Genomic DNA, 19,160 nt, shown 5'->3' with positions numbered 1-19,160 from the left:
TTCATTATTATGATAAAAACATTCCACATAGTACCTGTTCTAAAGACAGGAATGTTAATTATGACAAATTATTAGGAAATGAAGCATTTCCCCCCTGAAAACTCTCAGAGAACTGCAAAATATAATCAACTAGTGCACCAACAACACCCTAGCAACTTATTGCTTGATAAGCATTCCTTAATATAGCATTAAGCAAGAAAGAATGTTGTTGCCAAAACTCACAAAATGTCACAGAGCTTTTTAAACTATAGAATATAAGACGGGAGGGCAAGGGTTTTTTAAATTTATTTTAGGCATCATTATTATGTCTCTAGAAATAGGTTTTCTTCCATCATATCATTTACTAGTTTTCACATTGCCAGCTGTATCTTTAAAAAGCCACCTTGGAGTTCCATAGATGAGCATATTTTCCTCTAATAACACTTAACATGCAAAGTAGACATTATTTGCTATGTATACTATTTTGCAATTTAAAGTTCAACCCTAAAAACAGATTCATTAGTTATTTGGGTTCCTATTTTGGTACTCTGAAATTTTTTATCAAAAATACTATTCACATTCTATTATTGTATATTATTTTCCAAATGTAGAAGTACATAGAGTTCAATCCAGCTGAGAACAGGCATAGCATGTGTGCATAGAGAATTCCACAGGGTCAGAACAGCCCTGCTTTCTACATACATACCTCAAGCACACAGAGGACGTTACTCTGAAGCATGAGTAACTTGCATGGCACATAGAAGGACTCTATGAGGATATAAGTGTGTGGACAAGCTCCTTGAAATGTGAGATTAACATGAAAACAAACAAACACCTATCTAGCTATAAACATTTTTTTGCCCAACCTCCTGCACAGAAAAATCACTTTCATCCCCATAAATCCTAAAGATAAAGATAAAGATAAAGTTGCGCTGTCTAGTCGGTGTCAACTCCTGGTGACTACAGAGCCCTGTAGTTTTCTTTGGTAGAATACAGAAGGTGTTTACCATTGCCATCTCCCATGCAGTATGAGATGATGCCTTTCAGCATCTTCCTATATCACTGCTGCCCGATATAGGTGTTTCCAGCAGGGATTCAAACCAGCAACCTCTTGCGTACTAGGCAGGTTATTTCCCCGCTGCACCATTAGGTGGCTCCAGAAATCCATGTAGGCCTAAAATATATGCTTTATTTTGAATGATATATGATAGATATAAAATCTCATCTGAAAGACCAACTACTAGCACAAGCTGGCTGGAAACCCCAGTTAGATATTTAGAGGTTGGATAACTGCAAGAGTTGAGGATTTAAATTGTCTTTGCTCACACACAAAATTGCTTCAGGAAGTAGCTAATAAATTTTTATTTAATCACATCAATTACATTTATCTTGGTTGGGTCGAATACACTTAAAATGAATGTACTTCCACCTATTTTATTTTTACTACTCAATGTACTTTATTTGGCTGTCCTGATGCCACTTATAAACCCATGGCAAATGGTGATAAATACAATATAACTATATATTGGTCAAAGAAAAAAGTGTTTCAGTAAATATTTTGTGTAGACCTCATGAAAAGGGAGGGTTAGGTGTTCCAAATATTACAAGATACTATCAAGGTATATTATTAGATCATTTTCAATTTTAGTTTTTTAAGCAATAAAGCAATTGCATTGGAGCAAGGAGCAGTGTCAGTCCCATTACATGGTATTTTATTTTGATATCTGGATACATCATAGTTTGTCTGCTTCTAACTTCTGGCCAAAAGTATAGGTAGGTTGTACAAATATAAAAACCCTATCTTGGGATGAGTGGCTTTTGAACATTGCAATTATAGTAGACACTGGGCAAAGAGGCACCTTTTACTGTGGTGATTCTCTTTATTTAGCAGGGGGAGAGTAACTGGCCCTATCCACCCCCAGCACAGTACCTCCAGTGACTGTTGCTGGTATCTCTCTTGTGTTTCTTTTTAGAATGTGAGCCCTTTGGGGACAGAGAGCCATCTTATTTATTTATTATTTCTCTGTGAAAACTGCCCTGAGCCATTTTTGGAAGGGCGGTATAGAAATTGAATTAATAATTAATAATAATGATGATGGTGGTGGTAAAATTAACAAATTATATAAGATATATAGAGAGGAGATTAGACAGTGAGTTTATGATAATATGAATTGTCATTATTTATTCAATTTTAGAATAATAAATTCTCAAGACAAATGTTCAACCACATGAGCTGGGTATGATTTAAGAATAATTAAATTTCTGTGACAGGGAGAAAAGCTCAAACTCTCTATTCATGTTTTATTTAAAAATTAAGCAAGAATTAAGAATTAAAATATCAATTTAGAGGATCATGTTACCCATGAAGTATCTGAATATTGATATAATTTCATAATAGTTTGATCAGATGTTAATGAATTTAATTTTCTTATATTACTTTTTATACTTGAATATTTGCAATGCTATGTGAAAAATATTTTAATAAAACTATTTTTGCTTATCTCCCTTACAGGAGGCACAGTGGGATCCCACTTTGGGACCCTCAGGGACATATACAGGTGAAACTCGGAAAATTAGAATATTGTGCAAAAGTCCATTAATTTCAGTAATGCAAATTAAAAGGTGAAACTAATATATGAGACAGACGCATTACATGCAAAGCGAGATAAGTCAAGCCTTAATTTGTTATAATTGTGATGATCATGGCGTACAGCTCATGAAAACCCCAAATCCACAATCTCAGAAAATTAGAATATTACATGGAACCAAGAAGACAAGGATTGTAGAATAGAACAATATCGGACCTCTGAAAAGTATAAGCATGCATATGTATTCAGTACTTGGTTTGGGCCCCTTTTGCAGCAATTACTGCCTCAATGCAGCGTGGCATGGATGCTATCAGCCTGTGGCACTGATGAGGTATTATGGAAGACCAGGATGCTTCATTAGCGGCCTTCAGCAATTCTGCATTGTTTGGTCTCATGTCTCTCATCCTTCTCTTGGCAATGCCCCATAGATTCTCTATGGGGTCAGGTCAGGCGAGTTTGCTGGCCAATCAAGCACAGTACACTGTATACTTTTCAGAGGTCCGATATTGTTCTATTCTTCAATCCTTGTCTTCTTGGTTCCATGTAATATTCTAATTTTCTGAGCTTGTGGATTTGGGGTTTTCATGAGCTGTACGCCATGATCATCACAATTATAACAAATTAAGGCTCGACTTATCTCGCTTTGCATGTAATGCGTCTGTCTCATATATCAGTTTCACCTTTTAATTTGCATTACTGAAATTAATGGACTTTTGCACAATATTCTAATTTTCCGAGTTTCACCTGTATTTCGACAGTGTGACCCCAGGGACATATGTTCAGAAGGCACAGTGGGCTTCAGACAGAAGGGAAGATTGGCAAAAATCTCCCCTCTCCCCTTCAATAGAAGGCTAAGGACCTACGGGGCAAGCTCCACCCACACAGTGCTTTACCAATCAGAGATAACAGAGCTAAAGCATTGTGATGATTGGACAGTCGAGATAATATATGCAGATAGGGAAGGGGAGCCTGTGATGGTTAAGGTCAGTTGGAATGCAACTGTTACTGGTCGGAAGATGTTCTTGATTCTAGAGGAGAGAAGAATCTATATACATAAAAAGATAGTGGGCAGGGGTCTGCAAAGAGAGGAATCGTGATGTAGGAAAGAGCCCCTTCAGGAGAAGGAGGCAGCCACCATGCAAATTAGATGAGGAAACAAGATAAACAAGATCTGTTAAAACAGGAATGGGGAGAGAGGGATGGGAAGAGAGAAAAAAGGAAGGGCAAGCGGTGGGCCCAGGCCTGTCAGCAGCCTAAGGGGAATGAGTGGCCATGGCAGCGGTAGTGAGGAAGGGCCCGGTCAACCACCGCAACTGCTGCTATCAAGGCCATTGGCGGAGGGAGGCAAGCAGGCGAGGGATGGGCCCAGGCCTGTCAGCGGCCTGAGGGGAACAAGCAGCCATGGCAGTCACGACGGCAGCGAGGAAGGGCCCAGTCAACTGCTGCTGCTGAAGGAAGGAGCAGGAACAGGGTTCAGGTGAGGGTGGGGAGGTCTCTGGGGTCAGCCCCAGCACTGGGGTTAGGGGGCTGCAGCTTGGCCAGTCAGCACATACGGCAATGCTGCTGCCATGACCAAGAGGGGTGAGGGGGATGGAGCAATGGCTTGGAGGAGGAGGAGCAGGAGTGTGGCTCGGGTAAAGGTGGAGAGATCTCTGAGGTGAGGGGGCTGTGGTGCTGGGTGAGGGGAGCAATCAAGTACTAGCATGCAGATGCTCTTCTTGGGTTAAGCTAGTTATTTATTTATTTTATTGTGTTTATATACTGCCTGATACGTATATCTCTAGGCCAGGGATCCTCAACGTTGGGCCCCCAGATGTTAGTGGACTTCAACTCCCATAATCCCAAGCCCTAGTGGCCTTTGGTTGGGGATTATGGGAGTTGAAGTCCAATAACATCTGGGGGCCCAACGTTGAGGATCCGTGCTCTAGGCAGTGTACACAATTTAAAACACAACAAATATAAAATGAAGTAAAAGCAATTTCACCAAACAATTAAACAGTTTAAAATTAATTTCAGTTAAAGGCCTGAGAAAACAGGTGGGTCTTGAGGGTCTTTTTAAAAGCAAACAGAGATGGAGAAGCTCTTATTTTGACACAGATCATATTCCAAAGCCCTAGGGCAGCTACAGAGAAGGCCTGATCCCCAGTCACCACCAAATGAGCCGATGGCAACCACAACCAGACCTCCCCAGTTCATCTTAATAGGCCAGTGCAGTTATTTTAAAATCAGTGTTATATGGTCTCTTCAGGTTGTCCCATAGACCAGCTGGCTGCTGCATTCTGTGCCAGTAGCAGTTTCCAGACTACGTTCAAGGGAAGTCCCACATAGAGTTCATTACAGTAGTCAAGCCTGTAGGTTACCAACATATATACAGCTGTTTTGAGGCCATTTACCTCCAGAAATGGGTGTAGCTGATGTATCAGCCAAATCTGATAAAAAGTGCTCCTGGCCACTGCCTCAACCTGAGAAACCAGAGAGAGTTTTGGATCCAGGAGCATTCCCAAGCTACATACTTGTTCTTCTGCAGGGAGTATAACCCTGCCCAGAACAGGCAGATCTAAACCATCTCTCGGGTCTTGACACACACACCTCCCCGCCCCCCACGGTCAGTACCTCCATCTTATTTGCATTCAACCTCAGTTTATCCCCCATCCAGCCCATTACTGCCTCCAGGCAGGCATTTAGGGAAATTATGTCATTTGCTGATTAAGTTGATATGGAGAAATAGATTTGGGTGTCATCAGCATATTGATAACATCCTGTACCAAACCTCCTGATGAACTCTCTCAGTGGTTTCATGTAGATGTTAAAGAGCATTGGAGACAGTATGGAGGCAGTCCAAGTGACACCATCTGGAATAGAGATGTGCATGAAGCATTTCGGCGGCTCTTTTTCAAGGTGCCAAAATGCTTCAAGCTGTCACCACCTAATCATTTCAGTGGGGCGAGTGGGCACTTTAAAAGGAGAAAGTGCCTCCTTACCTGCCCCTCCACGGCCCCCTACTACTCCAGTGTGGCGCTGTCAAGATTAAATGCCCCGCATGCAGCTGCGGAGCTCTTTTCCGACAGCCTGCAGGTGGCAGCAACATGAAAATTGTGTCTGAGCATGCGCAGATGCCATCCTGAGTGGTCAGCATGGTGTTACTGACCACTCAAGATGGCAATCGTACATGCTCAGATGCCATTTCCATGCCAATGCCACCATCTTGAGTAGTCAGCATGGTGTTGCTGACCACTCAAGATGGCAATCGTACATGCTCAGATGCCATTTCCATGCTAACGCCACCAGCAGGCTGATGGGAGAAGACCTGAAGTCCCACATGTAGCATTCAATCCCAACAGCACCATGCTGGAATGGTGGGGGGTGGAGGAGGGGCCATGGAAGGGCAGGTAAGACCTGCCTTCCTTCCTTTAAAGCTCCCATTCTCCCCCCCCCCCCCCGCAGTGTGCACAAAACAAAACATCCCTAATCTAGAATCTGCCAGATAGGTAGGTATGGAACCACGGTATAACAGTGCCACCCAGTCCCACCCAGAAGGATACCATGGTCGATGGTATAAAAAGCCAGTAAGAAATCCAAAAAGATCAGCAGAGTCACACTCACTGTCAATACCTAGTCGGAGATTGTCCATCAGGCCAACCAAGGCAGTCTCAACCCTATAGCCTGCTCAAAAGCCAGTTTGAAATGGGTCTAGATAATCTTTATAATTCAAAACTACCTGGAGCTGAGAGGCCACTACCCACTCAGTCATCTTGCCCAACCATGGAAGATTGGAAACAGGTGTGTAATTAGCTAACTCCGAGGGATGTGATGCAGGTTCCTCGAGTAAAATCTAATAATGGCCTCTTTAAGACAAGGAGGCATCCTTCCCTTCCTCAACGATGCATCCATTAGTCTGGATGTCAGCACTGTTTCAGTGTTAGTCTGTGCTACAGATAAATTATTCAGTAATTCCTCAAAACCATTCCGTAATTGAAGGGTTACATAAACCAATGACCATAACAGAACATATTAGAAATATAGAAACCTAATAAAGAACTTGAATAGATTGTTTCTAAACCCCTCCATTTCAGTATCGAACAATCTTTTTAATAAAGCCATTATCTTTTCCCTGCCATCCCATCCAAGCACTATGGCATTTTGTGAACTGAACCATTCTTTTCCAAATAGCTGCCTCCACAACAGATCAAATAAGGAGTCTTTTTATAAAGAGCTATGCTGCTCCACAGATATCTCAGTGTCATCTAAGGGACACTATATCAAATAGGACTTCCTTTAAAAGTAGCATGGAATAAAATTCCGAAGAAGAGATATGTGTACAGCTGAGAGAACCATGCACACAGATAGAATTGCTACAGGAAAAAGTGAAAGCCGTGTATATAGTTATCTCTGGGGCATCCCATTTTTATTCAGTCTAATACACATTTAATATTGTCAGTGTGCTTTAGCTTAGAACAGTGACCTTGAACATTTCGAAACCTGGGATCCATCTTCAAAACTAGTCTGTAACTCAGGAATCACTTTTAATTTTTTAAAAAAATCTGAGTGTGTGTGTGTCTTTCATCTTTTACTCTCTCAGTGCAATCCTGCTGTCTCCCTTCAGGCAGCAGATTGCGAGCGCTCCTCTTGCCATGTTGGGCAAGCAGCAACACACAGCTTGTGGCAAGACAACCCAAAGCCCTTCTCTTGACCTGCTGGGCTATCTGGTGACCCAGATCCCATGCACAGGAGGAACAGGACTTAACATGTCTCTGGATTACTTGCCTCTTCAGAAATGGAGGTTCAGACGCTTAGTTCCCAGGGAGCAGGACATGACTGGGGAAACGGAAGTAGACTGGGTTGGCTTACTTACTGCCTCCCAACCTCTCCGTTCATTTGTCACCTATGTTTGGGGCAGTCCTCAACATCTGTTTACCATTTTTCTTCACTTGCGGAGCCTCTGTGTCCTGCCCTCCACATAGAGAAAGCAGGATTGTGCTTCCTTTTTCCCTTCATCTCTCTCTTACTCCCCTTCTCTCCTTTCTCCCATATTTCTCCTGTGTGAAACATCTTTTAAAAAGAAATGGTGGTTGTACCACTAATATCAAAACACAATCTACCTGTGCATACAACCCACCAGATAAAGATGGCTTTGAGATGATATCATTATTGCATTGAGAATGAAAAACAATAAATATTTTCTTCCCAAACTACTGATTAATTTTCAAAAGCAGATTACACCTGCTAATCTAGTCTAGCCCTTTATTGATTTTGGCCAAGGCATACATATACCAGTTTTACAACAGAGTATTGCTAACTGGTTTTAATTTGAATATTTCTTAATTAAGGGATTTGGCTTCTTCTTTTTTGTAATTGTTTTAAATGAATAGTTTATTTAACATTTCTCCCTGAAAGTTACAATAATCTCTTGTACCTTTCCCTCATCCATGTATTCACTCCACAGATTAATAACATAGAGCAGAGGATATGCAGGCTTCAGATGGTATGTTAAATACAATACAAATAAATAAACTTTGAGTATTATGCTTCCTATTTGCATGCTTTTATTATCTTAATCCACTTCAGCCTGTTCACTGGTTAAAGATACTCGTAGATCTCAAGACTCAGTTATCACTCAGCACAGTCATTACTTTTTGCTTGCCTACCAAGAGTTCTCTCCTGAACCAAATATAAAACCCAAGCCTCTAAAATGCTCATGTTGCAAATCATCTCCTGCCGTTCAAATAGAATAAACATAAAGTTGTCCTCACTTTTGGCTGAGGTCATAGAGCTGGCTAAGTATGCATTTGGTTTGCTTCCCTACATGCTAAAGTGTGGATGCAACTCAAATCTATTAAAATCAATGGGAGTTTTTTCTCCAGCTTCAGAAGAATATAGCTGCCTAATGGTGCAGCAGTGAAATGACTTTACTAGCAAGCCAGAGGTTGCTGGTTTGAATCCCCGCTGTTATGTTTCCTATATCAGGCAGGAGTGATATAGGAAGATACTGAAAGGCATCATCTCATACTGCACGGGAGATGGCAATGGCAGAGGCGCATCTAGGGAAAATAGCGCCTAGGGCAAGCACTGAAATTGCGCCCCCTGTCCAAACATCTGACACCCATCTTTCAGATAACTTTACCATAATATCAGCTCAAAAATACAAGTCAAACTCATTAATCTTTTAATATTTCAAAAACTATTAGCAATGGACGTAGCCAGACCAAAAAATGCTGGAAAAAGACAAATTTCAGTATGCTGGGGCTCATGAAATACCCAAATACTATGTGGAGGTGTACTTGGAAAACTAAACAGAGTACCTGTCTAATTCTCTACTATGCATTGTAGCATCACTATTACGTACGTTTTAAAAATAAATGGAAAATTTGGCTTTTCCCAGCTACTCTGAAAATAAAGGATATGCAGAGTAAACTGTGTCACTGCTTAGAATATATTCTAGTATTTCAGAAAGACAGTTAAAATGAGAGAAAGAAAGCAAGAAACTCCCAGTGGGCCTTAATATTAAGTATTTCACACTGATTCAAAGACAAACTCACCATTAATAGCCATATTATTAAGACATCACATTTAACTCACTTATCACAAGAAATAAAGTAAAAGCAAATGAATACAATCCTAGCTCATAAGCTTCAGCTCAGTATTCACAAGCCCTGATTCTCTGTACATAGTTCCAGACTAAATATGTGTACAGTGACTTACATTATATTAAATTAATTTTTTTTAACCTGTAGCCCCTTCAGGGTGCTTCCTAAAGGCTGTGGGGGAGGGGGTCTGCAAAGGTTCCCTCTCCCTGCGCTGGCCTCTAGGGCCTCGCAGGGACCATTTGAGCATGTGTCGTGGCCATTGTTTAAAATTTTTTTAAATAAATGGCCACTAAAAACAGAGGCCATTTGAGTAGCGGCCATTTTGTTTTCTGCGACCATTTAATTTTTTTTTTAAAAAAAATAGAGAATGGCAGGGCCCCCTTCAGGTGGCGCCCGGGGCATGTGCCCTGCCTGCCCTACCCTAGATACGCCCCTGGGCAATGGTAAACCCCTCTGGTACTCTACAAAAGACAACCACAGGGCTCTGTGGTCACCAGGAGTTGACATCGACTTGATGGCACACTTTACTTTACTCAGAGAAATGTGCATAGCACCTTTTATTTTGTATGATAGTTTTTCCCAGTCAGTTATGATTACTATTAGTCAGTTATATTGCTTCTTACCAAGAGCAAGGAGATGAGAGCTGGTCTTGTGGTAGCAACATGACTTGTCCCCGTAGCTAAGCAGGGTCTGCCCTGGTTGCATATGAATGGGAGACTTGATGTGTGAGCACTGTAAAATATTCCCCTCAGGGGATGGAGCTGCCACTCTGGGAAGAGCAGAATGTTTCAAATTCCCTCCTTGGCTTCTCCAAGATAGGGCTGAGAGAGATTCCTGCCTGCAATCCTGAGGAAGCCACTGCCAGTCTGTGTAGACAATACTGAGCTAGATGGACCTATGGTCTGACTCAGTAGATGGCAGCTTCCTATATACCATGTTTCTATCATTCATTTGACTAGAACTGGTTATCATTAATCCTCCTAAGTAAACTTGCTCTTTCATCAGTAAAATTCATAACTCAAACACTATCCTCATATGTATATGTGTTTAGATAATAACAACATAGAAAACTGGCCCATCGGAGAGTAGGCTAGACTAGAATCCTTTTCACTAATGTGCTAGCTTTCCAGAGACAGAGAGTTTTTGACATGCAATTTGCCACTTCTATGGCCAGCATAGCATAGTGGTTAGAGTGGTGGACTAGGACCAGGAAGACCTGAGTTCAGATCCCCATTCAACCATGAAACTCGCTGTGTGACTCTGGGCCAGTCATGTATCTCTTAGCCTAACATACCTCACAGGGTTGTTGTGAGGATAAAAATAACCATGTACACCACTCTGAGCTCCTCAGAGGAAGAGTGGGATATAAATGTAAATAATAATAAATAATAGTAATTCCAAAATACTACCATTCCAATAGGGCTATAACTCATGATTCTCTTGAATATGTGGATTAGACCTGATTGATGGTAATATGACACATGAGTCAGATACATATGAAGTCCCAGAAAGTGGTTCTGCATAGGACTCCTCATGCAATTTACTATTCCTGCCCACCAAAGATACAGATTAATATCTAGACTTTATTTTTATTTTTTGCTTAAACTGTGAAAAATGCAGTTCCAGTAGCAGTCACCATCAACTTAAGTTCAGTTCTTGACATCCAGACTAATGTTGCACTAGTACAAACATGCTTATGCTTCAGATCACTGTTCCCTCTAACAGGGATTCCCAGACGTTATTCACTACAACCCCCACCATCTCTAGCTATAATCTGAGTATTTAAGAGAGCGTCTTCTTCGCTATGAGCCCCACCGCGCATTGAGGTCACTTGAGGAAGTCCGTCTCCAGTTGCCGCCAACTCGTTTGGTGGCTGCACAGAGACGGGCCTTCTCGGCTGCTGCCCCGAGATTGTGGAATGCGCTCCTTGCTGGGATACGAGCCTCCCCATCTCTGGCAATTTTCAAAAAACACCTGAAAACACATCTCTTCAACCAGGCTTTCTCAGCTTTTTAAAATTTGTTTTTAAATTCTTCTGATTATTTAATTGTTGTTTTACCATGTTCTAATTGTTAATTATTGTTTTTATGCTTTATTATTTTTGTTTTAATTATTAACTGATTTTAATGGTGTTTTAATGTAAACCGCCCTGAGCCTTTTGGAAGGGCGGTATAAAAGTTTTAATAATAAATAAATAATAAATGAATGAATAAATGGCCTTTGTTTGGTGATTATGGGAGCTGTAGTCAACAGCATCTAGGAATCCTTGTTAGAGGAAACACTGCTCCAGATTAATATTGCACCGATGCAACAGGATGTGATTGCACAATCTGTGGCATGCCTCCTACCATAAAACTTCTTCCTCCATCCATACAGTATATGCTGCAAGGGATGATGCAAAGCTATCTGCTGCCTTTGCTGTGCAAAGGCAGTGCCTGTGCAAGAGGACCAAGTCTGCAAGAGACTGTTGCTCAGGTGCAAGGAGGTCCCATAGCTGAGCAGATGCTCAGAGTTGCTCTCTGAGCATCTGCTCAGCTATGGGACCTCCTTGCACGTGTGCATCTTTCCCCATTGCACTAGTGTAGCTTCAGTCTGGATGTCAGCTAATGTCTTTCTCTTTTTGTCCTCACTCACATTATATAGTACTCACCTACAAATGTAAGAAGAATCACCAACAAAAGAATAAGGGCACAGATGCATGGAATCAGTATTAGTAGCAGTAGTCGAAAGTACTTGGCAGAGGCCAGTTTTTGAGAGCAACCATCCTCCATATTATCTTCATCTGTTACAGGATCCTGAAGCAAAGAAAAGCACAGTATTATAATTTCTGACATAAAATACCCAGGTATAGCTACGCCATACCATAATGGTACCACTAGAGCAATGAAATTAGTACTATGAAGTTAGTATGCAGAACTATATGGAATGACTGAAAAACATACTCTTAAAAGGAAATACATGTTAGAATTGCTTCAAAGTTTTGATTTAGTTTAATAAAAGAAACAACGAGCAGACTGATGCAGCCCTCAGATTAAAATGTCCATGCACAACAATTTTTCCCAGCCCCACCCACTGCCCTCTGCTGCCCTTAATGTATGTCCCCAGTCCTCACAGACATATTTTGGTGGGGCATCAGAGGGAAGAGAGGGTCAGGAAAAATTGTTGTGCATAGAAAGCATTCTAATTCAATGGCAGCATTAGTCTGGATGCTGCTCAATATTTTTAAGTAAGCACAAAACAAATACTATGCATTTGGTTTATCCAAAAGATTGGAGTAGCTGTCCTAATAAATTTGTTTTTTGAAGCATTACATAATACACACTACCATTTGGGGTTTTAAAAAACTTTGTAGGACACTAGGGCAAATACGAAACCTTTTATAAGGTAACTAGCTGATCCCGCACAGAGCATCTGTGCAGCAGAACACTCCCTCCCCACCTTCAGGCCCAGTTTGTTCTCCCTCCCCACCTTCTGCCCCAGTTAGTTTTCCCCCCACCCTTCAGGCCCATTAGTTCTCAACTTTCAGCCCCAGTCTCCCCTGCCCTCCCCCACCTTCTGCCCCAGTCTCCCCCTCCACACACACCTTCTCCCCACCGGCCTGCCCTCCTCCCATCCTGCTCCTCAGGGTGGCAGGGCTTCACTCACTACAATCTTCCTCTGTCCCAGCCCATCCTCCTCTGTCCCGGCACCCATTACAGGTGCGTGGAGCAGCATGCTGGAACTCTCGTGGGATCTCATGAGAGTTCCACCATGCATCCCCACGCATTCTGGCTTAGAGAATTAATTATATATAGAAGATTAGATTAGGAAGGTTATCAGTCTCAGTAGTATCCTGGATGCAATTCATCAGTTGAGTACTCCAAGCAATTGTACAGCTTATTTGCCAAGTAAATCATTCAAATTAAAACCAGTTTCCCTTGCACACATTCAGGCAAATATTGATGGGTTAGAAAGGGAGAAAAATTGCCTATTGCCAAAACATTAATATATTGAACATACACACACTTGCCCCATCCCAAATACATGGAAGTTGCCTTTGGCAGATCAAGTTCTACTTGACTAAAATATTCCTCTCTAGTAAAAGAATAGGAAGTCAAGCCACTTGGCTAATTCTAATATACCTTGCTTTTGCAGACCACTCATGTGCCAACAAAAGAAGGCACACCGCCCCAAAACCAATCAAACCATTCCCTCCTGGGCCACACTACCACTATCATTTTCCTTCCCTTTTCTCACCAATTAAGATTTTCTACATTCCGCTTGCAATCAGAAACTATGCAACAAGCAGGCAAAAAGACATTCAGAGTATAATTGCTAGAGCAAAACATCATCTTTTCCCCCCACACTTTCTACCACAGCACCAGCACTTGCATGGGGCAGGGGACAATTTTTACCAATCTCCCTTTTCCTCAGAAGTGCCCTGTGCCTTCTGAAAATATATTCCTGAGAGCTGCATGCCCTCAAGAACATATTTTCAGGTGATGTAGGAAAGGGGAGACATATATTGAAACCTATTTTCAGGTGATTCTATGAAAAGGGAATGTCAGCGGAGATCAGTGCAGTCATTGTAGCTGCATGAGCAGAAGTTTTTTGCTGCATGGGTGGGCGCATCTCATCTAAGCACATGCAGCCTTAGTCAAGATGTCATGCTATGTTTTTCAGGTGATTATCCCTAGGAAGAGTATGAGAGACAACATATTTTTTTATTATTTTAATGAGTATTCCAATAAAAAAATTTCTTTCCACATAAAACTTTTAATTTGTTTCAGTATAACATTTAAACCACATTAATAGGCTAGAAACATGAAACATGCTTTATTACAAATAATGTGATATTGTTGTAAGATGTGGTCTTTTAAAAATTTGCTTCCTCTTTTGATTTTTTATTATATGTGAAATTTTATTATATGTGAGATTTATAAATATACTTTTTAAAAGAAAAGCATCTCTTCATTTTCACATGCTACAGCTAGTGCCTTCCCCCCCCCCCTTTCCTTTACCACAGAAGGCACTTGTTGAATCATATCCTGTAAATATATAGAATCTAATGGGCAGGTATAAATGTTGTGGCCTAGAGCTGCAGTGGATGTTTGCAAATCAACAAATTGGCTTTATTGACCAACCCTAATGGGGAAAAATTTAAATTAACTGGCAATTGTGACTGAGACTAATACAGCTGTATCTGAGCTCCTGATGGTTACATTCTGGTAGTTCTTGACAGCATGTTGCACATTAAGAAATATTCTTGTGTCACATTCTTCATGGTCACAACTTCCTGGAAAAATTGGGATTATTTAGAAACCAAACACTGTTGTTTCACTGAAACTCCTAGTGTTTCAACCTTCGCAAAACTCTACGTTCTTCCCTACAACTTCAGACATTGTTGAATAATTGCAGTAGAAACCACAAAACTTCTCAAAAATGGAGTTGCACAGCTTTGTTTTTGTGAAGCTTCAGCCAGTGCTGGGCTCCCAACCTGGCCGGGAACATCTCTCCTTGCTTTTGCAAGCAGGAAGAAGCCATCCCAGCAGGGGTGTAGCTATAATTGAGCAAAAGGTTTCAAAGAACACGGGCACCCAGCTCCTGAGGGCCCTCCAGCTCCACCCCTCCCTATTTTTTTCATTATCTCCCTCACTCTGGGGTGCCGCCACAGAAAGGGATGAACACAGGCCCCCTCTCCGCTAGCTACGCCCCTGCATCCCAGCAACACTGCAAACGCAGCACTGGCCAAATTTTACTTCCAAATGGGGTGTGGGGTCCTATTTGCTAATGTGGTCATGCCCCCTGGATCTGAAGTCAGATGTAAGGGGTGTTCCTGGAGTGGCAGGTGCCGCTGGCATCCTCACTGCACCCCTGTGCTTGAGTATTGTTCCATAAACTGAAGTATCTGTTTCATCCTTGAAAATAGCATGCATTATTTAGTATGGAAACAAGAAAAGATGACATGCTCGGAAATAAATAAAATTAACTTTGGGTGAGTGGTGCACTTTTTTCCTGTTACATAATAAAATAATGCAAAACTAAAATAGTACATGTTGTCAAACTACTTTTGTCAAATTCTATTATAGCATGGCATTTATACTAGTGAAGTTAATGCATAATAAAGCTAAAGCTTTCACATCCATAGAGTGTCATGGAAAAAACCATTGTCCAAACAATTCTAATCTTTGTGGGTATAGACACGTCACAGCATCTAAATATCCTTTCCAAAGCCTTCATTGCTACCCTACCAAGTGCTAGTCCGGGGCGTATTTCTTGACTGCTGGATCCTTTACTGTTGACGGTCGATCCTAAAAGGCAGAAGCTATCCACCACTTCAATGTCTTCATTGTCAATTCTGAGGCTGGTTGCTGTACCTGTTGTCATTAGTTTAGTATTCTTAGTTGTAGTCCCATTTTTTCACTGTGCTGTAATATTGTAAATATTACAAAACCTTACATACTTGTAAAATATACTGAGCTGTTTTTATATATGATAAATGCAGCTAGGATTCTTTATGCTTCATATTGGAAAGTTAATACAATCCCATCATTAGATGAGTGGCAACCTGAGCTTTGGGAATATGCATTAATTGCTAAGATTACTTCATATATAAAGAACAAATCAGATGATAAATTTGTTTCTATGTGGAAACCATTTATACATTATAATTTGGTGCATGCTTTAACACCACATCCGAGATCTGGTTTTTTCTTTGTAAATAAGGCTAGGGATGTGCACAAACCTGTTTGGAGGCACTTCTACAGGCCTCCGAACAGGTTCAAACACGGGGCCAGTTCGAAGTTCATAGGCCCCAGGGATTGGTGCTTTAAGGGCGGGGGAGGGTGCACTCACCCCTCTCGCCGCTTTTCCCCCGCAGGTACTATTTGTTCCTAAAAACCTTTGGGGCAGCAGCGTACCTCCCTGCCACCCCGTTGCCCTCATCGGCCGGAAGTACCAGGCACGTGTGCGCCTGTTGCATGCGCGCCCAGTACTTCCGGCCGATGAGGGCAATGGGGCGGCAGGGAGGTACGCTGCCACCCCGAAGGTTTGTAGGAACAAACAGTGCCAGCGGGGGGAAAGCAGTGGGAGGGGTGAGTGCACCCTCCCCTGCCCTTAAAGAGGCACCCCCACCGCCTTTGAACCGTGGAGGTGTGGTTCTGTGCACATCACTAAATAAGGCCACAAGTTTTCAGTTCTGAGGTATATCCAAATACATAGATATATTATTTAATTGTTACTGAGTTAGAATGAAATGATAAGGGCAGGGGGAGTAGAATCCAAGTTGATGTATTAGTTAACTGTGAGATGTCATGTGTGTTTTCTTTTCTTTTTTCTGTGTGTTGTTATTTGTTGTTTTTGATTTGTCTGAAATAAAATAAAATATCAAAAAAGAAGAAGGTACTGCTTACCAAGGGAGGTCGCAATTGAACATTGTTGACTTCAACTGAAAGTACATATTCAAAGCAAAACTGTAAAGTACAGGGAGGTTTGCCTGCTTCTCTGAAACCCTTCTGCATGGAACAGGGGTGGCATCAAGCTCTAACAAGGAATCCAAGGAGTCCAGCTGCATGTATTCCATTTGGGAATTGAAAATGGGTCAGTTTGTGACTCCCAAAGATATAAACAGTTTGAATCATTACAGTATAGTGCTTGCTCTCTTGCCCAACATGACTTGTATCTTCCAGCAGGAAGGTTATTAGGGATAGCCTTTTTGACATCATTAATGTCTCACTGTGGGAGGGCAAGATGCCTCAATGTTTTAAGGAGGCAGTTACTGTATTAGACCCCTTCTATAGAAGCCTGCAATAGATCCCTCAGAGATGAGCAATTATATGCAAGGCTCTCTGATATTCCATGGTTGGGCAAGGTGATTGAAAGCTTCTCAACTCAACAGTTTTGGAGGAAACACATCTGAACCCATTTCAAACTAATTTTTGGGTGGGCTTTGGGGTTGAGAGACTGCCTTGGTCAGCCTGATGGAAGCTAGAAGAGTGTCCACTTTTTTAAACTGTTGATTTCTATAACACCTTTTGTAACTCTATCCCAAGGCGATTTACAAGGTTAAAATATGACAATATAATCCATAAAAATCACCTTAAAACAGCCAATAATACAATACAAAAGACAAACTGCAGGAAAAGCAGCAAGAAAACAAAGAAACCAGCACCTCCTGTTTGTTCAGGCAAGGGCCTGAATAAACAGCAAGGTCTTTATTTTCTTCTTACATGCAGCAAAAGAAGCCAGAGAATGGTCATCTACAGGGAGAGCATTCCAAACCAGGGGCGTAACTACCATTAGGCAAGGGGAAGCAGTCGTCTTGGGGCCCCACTGCCTTGAGGGGCCCCCCAGAGGCACATCACATGACTCCCCACCCACTCATGTTGCACCCCCTATGATTATGTTGGAGAACGGCAGGAGCAGAGAGTAAAAAAACTGGATTCAATGTGAACTAGATATTCACCGTATTCATAATGGGGATGTGAGTGTGAGTGCACGATATATTGTGAAGTGTGTTTGTGTGTGTATATCAGCGAGGGGCCCATTTTAAAATCTTGTCTCTGGGCCCCCTCCAACCTTGCTACGCCCCTGTTCCAAACCCTGGAGACAATAACTGAGAAAGGCCTGTCCTGTGTGCACAACTGAGCCTCTTTCAGTGTTGGTCCACAAAGCTCCCACACACACGTACAGCAGTGCCTTGCTGCTGCTGCCCCTTTCAATGTTTCAGTTTCATGTACATTCATTTGGTTTTTCATTGTTGGTGGGCCTGAAACAACATTAAAATATATTGGAGGAAAATGGTTAACTTCATTTACTATGATTATATTACCAAAGAGCCATTATTGTTAGGAAGGTATGGGTCTAACAGAGATGGAAAATCTGGAGCTGATTTTAAATAATTTAATAGTTAAATGTCTAGAAATAGCTCTAAACTGCAAGACTTCATGCAACTGAATGCAATTGAGGAGCTAAAACTGGAATGTTTCCAGTTTGACAAATTTAGTAAGGCTATGTAATGGAATTCAAATCAATAATTTCCAAATAGTGTATTCTATTTGGTATTGTTGTGCATTCTATTTGGCTAGCATTAGCCATTAGCATTAGCATTTGAATAAATGAAATTTTAAGAAGATTTAACTGCAGTTATAGTCAGTGGAAAGGGGAATCCTTGATATTTTATCCATACATGTTTTTTCTGCTTGTTACATGTTAATATTTATACACAGTGTGTGGAAAATCTCCATGATAACAAGAACAAAAAACAAAGACAAAATAATCCTCGGGTCCTTCACCTTTCCACAATGTACTCAGCTGAGCCTAGATTCCCTGAATTGCAGGGCATATTTTCTAAACATTTCAGCACGTCTATCTTTAGCACAACTCATCATTTCAATCTTGCTTACATGCACTGTAATTCTGATCTAAATGGATACCTTACATTAAGGCAACATGGAACAACAGAGCTAGCAGACCTGAACAAAAGCATTTACAATTATTTACTGCTATTTGGTAGGATTCCTAAACAGAGCAGTCATAAGTAACATGGAACAGGGAAGTCCCTTCTGTATAATTTTTCCCTTTTGAATAAAGTAAATATAGAAAATACGTAATTAGCAATCTCTGGACTTTTAACCAGTTTTTAAATGGGCTTGCTAAAATTGATTCACCTGCCAGTTAGTCCAAGAGAATATTCACAAAGTGATTAGATATAAGTTAATGAATAATTTGAATATACAGTCAAATGGGTTATGAGCCAGTTAGCTTTGGATCCATGTAGGGCTGTAATTGTGTAAGGAGGAGACAGGAAAGGCAAGAATGCAAGATCAGCAAGGGATGATTTTGTATTTTTGGTGGAGAATTCAATGGGTCTTTTCTAAAAAAAATACATCTACAGATGTGCCCAGTGAATGATCTGAAGTAGGGATCAAATCAAATCATTCCTTACAGTCATAGACCAGTACAATAGAGATAGTTACATACAGAAGCCCAGCCATAAGGTTGTACCATTGTAGTTAGAACCACTAAATTG

At 41.2% G+C, this 19,160-nt stretch overlaps 1 protein-coding gene across 7 annotated transcripts in view; it reads right to left on the bottom strand.

The window, feature by feature from the left end:
* CORIN (corin, serine peptidase) overlaps positions 1-19,160 on the bottom strand; it is a 199,901-nt gene that overhangs the window by 168,963 nt on the left and 11,778 nt on the right. For all 7 annotated transcript variants that reach the window (XR_008308281.1, XR_008308282.1, XR_008308283.1 and 4 more), the window contains exon 2: positions 11,802-11,946. Coding sequence is in view for 4 of the 7 variants with exons in the window: in XM_053254366.1 (XP_053110341.1) it covers positions 11,802-11,946 (145 nt within the window). In the remaining 3 variants the exon portion in view is untranslated. The remainder of the gene's footprint in view (positions 1-11,801; positions 11,947-19,160) is intronic.

Source organism: Hemicordylus capensis, chromosome 5, assembly GCF_027244095.1.
Source record: "Hemicordylus capensis ecotype Gifberg chromosome 5, rHemCap1.1.pri, whole genome shotgun sequence".
Lineage (NCBI taxonomy): Eukaryota > Metazoa > Chordata > Lepidosauria > Squamata > Cordylidae > Hemicordylus > Hemicordylus capensis.
This window is presented reverse-complemented; position numbering and strand designations above follow the sequence as displayed.